This window comes from Rutidosis leptorrhynchoides, chromosome 3 (genome assembly GCF_046630445.1).
Source record: "Rutidosis leptorrhynchoides isolate AG116_Rl617_1_P2 chromosome 3, CSIRO_AGI_Rlap_v1, whole genome shotgun sequence".
NCBI classification, from domain to species: Eukaryota; Viridiplantae; Streptophyta; class Magnoliopsida; order Asterales; family Asteraceae; genus Rutidosis; species Rutidosis leptorrhynchoides.
Genome location: NC_092335.1, coordinates 51,883,907 through 51,890,755, shown reverse-complemented (window position 1 = coordinate 51,890,755; position 6,849 = coordinate 51,883,907). Strand labels below are relative to the sequence as shown.

The 6,849-nt window shown below is 33.2% G+C and overlaps 1 protein-coding gene across 2 annotated transcripts; it reads left to right on the top strand.

Moving 5' to 3' along the window:
* Positions 1–1,482: 1,482 nt before the first annotated feature.
* Positions 1,483–5,286, top strand: LOC139896101 (ras-related protein RABE1c-like). Of its 2 annotated transcripts, none has more exons than XM_071878685.1 (9): positions 1,483–1,595; positions 1,711–1,854; positions 2,872–2,944; positions 3,059–3,159; positions 4,184–4,249; positions 4,341–4,438; positions 4,542–4,604; positions 4,700–4,792; positions 4,906–5,286. In XM_071878685.1, the coding sequence occupies exons 2-9, from the start codon at positions 1,782–1,784 to the stop codon at positions 4,987–4,989; spliced, it is 651 nt and encodes a 216-aa protein (XP_071734786.1). In that variant the 5' UTR covers positions 1,483–1,595; positions 1,711–1,781; the 3' UTR covers positions 4,990–5,286. The 2 variants fall into 2 exon arrangements, with proteins under 2 accessions (XP_071734786.1, XP_071734787.1); XM_071878686.1 differs by having other exon boundaries at positions 1,565–1,595; positions 1,753–1,854.
* Positions 5,287–6,849: the final 1,563 nt, after the last annotated feature.

The following is a 6,849-nucleotide window of genomic DNA, read 5'->3' as shown; positions in this document are numbered from 1 at the left end:
AACAAAAACATAGTATAGCAAAAATATATATATATATATATATATATATATATATATATATATATATATATATATATATATATATATATATATATATATATATATATATATATATATATATATAACATGACATAATCAAAATATATCGACAAGAATGTGTAATCTTTGTCGAAGATACAACACATATGTTGAATTTATTATTAAACATAGATTATAAAATTTTTAATTGTAATGTGTTCGTCTATTTTGTTAGACATACGTGTTTTATTGTAATATATCATAGTTATTTCATTATAAGGTTGAATGCAAAATTTAAATCTAACGATAAATGCATTTGTTATAGTAAATATGTGAGCATATACTTATATTTATGTATTTGTATATATATTTCGGGTGTTAGTGGATATATCCATGTGTGAAAATTTTCATCCATGTCCATATCCATATCCATTTAGGTTCATCCATATCCGTATCCATATCCATTTAGGTTCATCCATATCCATCACGAATCGGATGGATCGGATAGATATCTGCTGGATCGGGTGGCCATTGCCATCCCTACTCAAACTTACCACGACCCTGATATTTCAAATTTCAAATTATTAACAATCCTTCATCTTCTTCTTCATGTTTTGTGAAGTAAAATTTAGCCCGATTTAGAGTTTAGGGTTTAGGGTTTAGGGTTTAGGGTTTGGTGTTTTGAGTTTACTCCATAAACCCAAAACACCAAACCCTAAACCCTAAACTCTAAACCGTTCGTGTTAAAAACTCAATCTAAATCCTAAATCTAAACCCTAAACCCTAAATTCTAAACCCTAATATATAAACCCTATAAACTCTAATATCTAAACCCTAATATCTAAACCCTAATATCTAAAACCTCAACATACGCTCGAAAAACACGATAATTGTTATATATTACTTCTTTGAGCATTTTTCCGCTAAAATAAAAAACATTTATCACAAAGTGTCTTTATTAAATGTTCATATTTTTATTCAATCTATAATGTTTGTGAACAAAGTTTTTTCAAAAAACGAAAAAAAAAAATTGCTTCCCCCCGCTTCCTCCCGATTGGTTACTTCCCCCTTAATCCTACCACAGATATTTAATTACTAAAATGATTTTAATATTGTAATGTTTAATCACTAACATGACTTTAAAATTATATTGTGTTTTAATATGACTTTAATATTATATAGTGTTTTAGTGTAGATTTTTCCTCAAACCCGTGAGTTCACGGGTCTTTAAACTAGTAAATTTCCATTATACCAAACATCTCATAACAGAAATAGGCAAAAACTTTGTTGCAAATTGTTTTCTGATACAACACTTAAAATGTAAAATGTTTGGTTACTTTTGAAAACAATAGAAACCACGTGACAAAATCCAATGGTGTATGTTTCGTAAATCAACGATCAACGATCAACGATTGAGATAAAAAGCATAGGAGAAATACATACATGTGAATTAAATCGAAATATAACGTCGGAACAGTGGTTTATATATGCTGACGTGTCTTAGAGGGCTTTCTCGTCTCATTTTATATTCATCTCACACATTTGCTTAGATCTCTTTCTCTTTTCATCCCGATCTGGTAAATTTTAATTCTAAGATTAATTCACATACACAATCTTCTCTGTATCTATATACGTTTTTATTTCTTGTTACTTTTATTCGCTATTTTCCCTAATTAATTTCTGTGTGATCAGCGGAAGAAAAGATTACAACAAAAAGTTGACGTTTTTTTCTAGGGTTTTTGCTTGAATCTGATTAATTTAAAATGGCGGCTCCACCAGCTAGGGCTCGAGCAGATTACGATTACCTCATCAAGCTTCTTTTGATTGGCGATAGCGGTATGTATTGTACTGTATTGTTTTTTCCCCTTTTTGTTCATTCATTATCAATTTGAAATCCCGATTTACGTATATCTGTGAGTTCTCTGTTTGATTTAGCTGTGTGATTTATCAGCTTGTGTTTGATTCTAATTGCAAGATGAAGAATGCACGTTTTTAATGCTTTTGATTTTTTTTTCTTCCTAATTTTTTAATTAGGGTTATGATTGTAAACGATTTGTCAAAACTTTGTAGAAAAGGATATTTTTAAAAAGCAGCTCATTGTGTTCACACTTTGAAAACCTGATCAACTGGAGGCATATAGTGGTTTGTGCTCTATGTGCAAATTGTAGAACAAATATCGAATGAGATAGACATTTAACTGATAGTGCTCTAATGGAGGTTACACATGTTTTAGGTCATTGGCTATCTGTCTGTTACCGTGTTTATAAAGATACTGTCTCATATTTGTTCCTGGCTCCGGTGAATAGATATCTTGATTTGGCTTATAAACTTCTGTTCTACTATTCTGTTGAAGCTGTTTTATAAGATAGTCTAATTCTTGTGGGCTCCCAGTTTTGTACCCTATAAGTAGAATCCTTTCTTGGCTTTGTAAAGTTTGAAAGCTGCTGGCCTTCAAGGCTTGTTACGAAATAAATTTTTAAAGCAAAGCAACCCCAATTCCTTCCCTTGCCAAGCTTCGAGTGAACCCGAAATAAGCCATGGGCCTGGATCTACCAAATGATAAGAGTGCCTCTGAGATTCAACTATAAGCAACTTATCGTACATTTTACTATACCACTTGATATTAGATATTCATAGATGGTCACTTTGTTCATTTAGCTATTCTCTCACTACACACCAGTAGTAGTACCACTACCAAAGATAACAAATTATAAATTCTCGAGATTTTCTTTACTTTAAATTTACATTGTTGCATCTAGTTTCTTACCTTAATATATTGTTATATAAACCCCTATTTTATTTTATGTGGTCATTAGCTAAGTCTTACAGTCGTCATTTAATATATCCTTGCAGGTGTTGGTAAGAGTTGTCTGCTTTTACGATTCTCAGATGGTTCCTTCACCACTAGTTTCATTACTACCATAGGGTGCGTATATCCAAACTCTCATATATTGATTGATTTTACCGTTAACTCGTTTAGTATATTTGATCTTGGGTATCCTGTGGGCATAATAATAACATGATAATTGTTGTCCTTTAGTATTGATTTTAAGATAAGGACCATTGAGCTTGATGGTAAACGAATCAAATTGCAAATCTGGGACACTGCTGGTCAGGAACGATTCAGGACAATTACAACTGGTAAGTTTGTAGCAGAATAATATCTATTCTTTTCAGGTTATGATTCTATTAATTGTTAATGAAATGAACCATCACATGTGTACTTTGTGAAATGGTCGTGTAATGATGTCTTTTGGCATGTAAATCTAAGTACAAAAGTAAGTATATCAAGTGTCATAGTTTACCTACAGATAAGTAGATTCAAAAGTATGAGAATGACATCGGTTTGAAGATTTGGTGATTGTTTATCTTAGTTGGGGGACTTAGCGAAGAAGGCCTTTCGAAAATTATGTATGTTAAAATACCGAAATGGCTTTTGATCAGTAGCATGAATTTGAGAATAAGATTGGGAATACTTATCAGATTTAGGATTGCAAAGCCATTGAAGGTTAAAAGAAAGAATGTATGCAACAATCTGGATTTGAAGGTGTATTGCAAGTGCGAGGTTGGAATCGTAGTGTCCATATGGAAAGAATCTATAACGTCATATGCTTAAGACAGTTATTCTAGTATGTGGAAAAGGTTTTATGAGTATTTATTAGTGTTTTACAATGTCTATTATATTTGTAGATGTCAAATATCTTTTCTGCAACTGGATAAAGCCAAATGGAGGACTGAGTCACTTAAAAGCTTTATATTAGTATTAAGTATTAAGTTTGGTTGAGAAACTAAAAATTTGATATCAGTTAGTTGGATACTTTTTGCATGATAGGAACTTGCTATCCTTAACGACAAAATTTTGCTGTCATCAGGTTCTTATGTAATACTCCGTAACGTGTAATGAAAATTGCATATGGTCTGCCTTTGTAGGATTAATAGGAGATTAATGTTGAGCATGTCATCTAACATACTGCATATATGTCAACACTCGCATACGATATTATCAATATCAACTTTGTTGTTAAAGACAAAGAATAAAATTGTTATTTCTCTCTTTGTTTGCTTAGTAAAGAAACAGTAAACTGAATTTGTCTTATTCTGTTGATCTTGCTGACCAAGAGCTTGTATCTCTATATTTCTCACATCTAATGTTGGTATTTTGCAGCTTATTACCGTGGAGCCATGGGTATTCTGCTGGTTTATGATGTAACTGATGAATCTTCATTCAACAGTAATCGCTTATACCTCAATTTAAAAAATTGTTTCTTTATTGCCCTGCTTCAAGCAGTTCACTGAAACCCACTTTTCTTTTCTTTTTCCAGACATCAAGAATTGGATCCGTAACATAGAGCAACATGCATCTGATAACGTAAACAAGATACTGGTTGGGAACAAAGCCGACATGGATGAAAGCAAACGGGTTCGCTCTATCTCTGTTTATCTATGCACATTCTGAAATAAAGTTATTCATTTGTATACCCTTATTCATACAATGCATGTCACATGTCTTTCTTCTTACACAGGCCGTTCCTACCGCGAAGGGTCAGGCACTTGCTGACGAGTATGGCATCAAGTTCTTTGAGACCGTAAGTAAAGATCTGCTTCCACACTCTTCCTGTTTTACATACTTTTAATGACTTTTGGATTTACATTTACATTTTTACATTTAACATTAAAACAGAGTGCGAAAACAAATTTGAATGTGGAGGAGGTGTTCTTCTCCATTGGCAGGGATATAAAGCAAAGACTTGCTGAAACTGACACAAAGGCTGAGGTATAATACAGTTTATATAATTTGACTTTCAATTTAAGCTTGTTTATAGTCAAATCTGCCTACACTTGAGCTCTGTTATGTTTTCTTGTTTTGGTGTAATTTTATAATTGCAGCCACAGACCATTAAGATTAATCAACAAGGCCAGGCAGCCGGGTCTTCGGAATCTGCTTCGAAATCAGCATGTTGTGGGTCTTAATTGGAAAATAAAGGAGGCTAGTCACATTGACAAAAAAAAGGCAAGGGTTCAACTCTCAGCTTCGACATAAGCGTACGTCGTGAGGTTGATCATACTAATCTTGTTATCATGACAACAAACATTGAAGTTGTTTGTATTTTTCTCAGCATTTTTAATTTTCCTGCTAAGTTGTTTTTCAAAAGTTGATTTCTATTATCAGATATCGATAAATACATCTTTTACTTTTACTTGTCGTTAATAATGATTTCTTGTATTATCGACTCATTTTTGTTTTAAACTATCTTGTGATGAAATGAATTTGCCTAGTACTGTCCTATTTACCAATACTGGAGGTGTTTTTTTGTATGTGGACCCATTGTCCCTTTTTTGATTTTTTAAGCAATGGCAGACTTGGCAGTTGAATTTTGTCATATATTTTCTATATTCAAAGCTGGCTAGCTTTGGCTGTGAATCACATTGGCTCAAGATTCAAAAGTTACTTCTCACTTTCTCAGTGCTAATTACAGTAACATTTTCTAACTTTAGTCATATTCCGTTTTTCTTAACAAGTCCCTTATTGAGTATGGAAGTAAGACATTTATCTTTTATTTTTTATTTTCAATCACGTGAAAAAGATTATAATAATTAATTTATGGTTTGAAGCGAGCCAAATAAATGGACGATTTCATACTTGAAATAAGAGCATAGAGAGTGTTTCTATGTTGAACTCGGTTTAACTATTATTGTACAATACAAAAACATAGTTGGACTCTTAACTTTCTTCTCGGAGTGAGAAGCAGAAATATCTCAATAAAAACGTTCCTCATTAATATCATCATTACTTTTGAAGTCATGTGTGGTAACAATGCTAAACCATATACGATGAGTAGTGGTTTCCTGAGTTAAGTCTTGATTAAACCTTGAAAATCTAAATACCATATCAAATCCTCCTAGTCGTTATCCAACTGCAGTTTTATCATCATGACTCTCGAAGTCATGCGCCGTAGCAATATCAAACCAAGACGAGTAATGGGTTTGAGCTAAGTAAACTATGGAAATCAATGCCCTTTCAAACCTCCTAACCGTTATCCTACTACATCTCACCTTCCCTATACACCACTCATGTGATATTGGGTTTTGTTGTTGTTGTTGTAGTATTGATTTTCACTAGCGTCATATCTTAAAGTGATTAAAAAAAGGGTCTGAAATGGTCATGGAATGACCACGAAATAACTCGTTATAAATCTGAGTAAAATACTCGTTTTCGGGTATCCTGAACACGTAAAATCACATTCGTTTTCCCTCCTCAACATTATCAAACACAACCAAGAGACGTTAATGAGCGTTGAAGGTCCTTCAAATCTGAGTAAAATACTTGCTGTTTTCGGGTATCCTGAACATGTAAAAACATATCCATTCTCTTGTTGATTCGTCAACACTATCAAACACAAGAGAAGTTAACAAGTGTTGAAGGTTCCTCAACACTTCAACTCTCCTTGCTCTTCGAGTGTTATGAACGGCAGAAAACATGACGGGTTCCTTGTAACTCTAACCTTCACTTTCAATCAAGTCCCTTACAAACTTTAAGGCATATCAGAGTGATGGGAAAATAATCACAACGGGTAATCTACAAAGCGGAAACAAACCCGTTTGACAAGCATTTCCCGACCCGTATGAACCCGTGAGGAAACTAACAAACAAGCTATATCAAAACCAACCCAAATCAGTCCCCAAATCTGTTCCAAATCAGTAGCTAAACAATAATCAAGCACACACTAAAACACGAGACTTTTTACGTGGAAAACCCCTCAAAATCGAGAGTAAAAACCACGGGACTCGTAAGCCACTTAAATTCCACTATCATCAACAAAGAGAGCAATA

What these genes read in the sequence shown, in the direction of transcription:
- LOC139896101 (XM_071878685.1), top strand. Translation starts at nt 1,782, where the DNA reads ATGGCGGCTCCACCAGCTAGGGCTCGAGCAGATTACGATTACCTCATC. An exon ending in TCTTTTGATTGGCGATAGCG is followed by an intron (nt 1,855 to 2,871) that starts GTATGTATTGTA and finishes ATATCCTTGCAG; the next exon opens with GTGTTGGTAAGAGTTGTCTG. An exon ending in GCATCAAGTTCTTTGAGACC is followed by an intron (nt 4,605 to 4,699) that starts GTAAGTAAAGAT and finishes ACATTAAAACAG; the next exon opens with AGTGCGAAAACAAATTTGAA.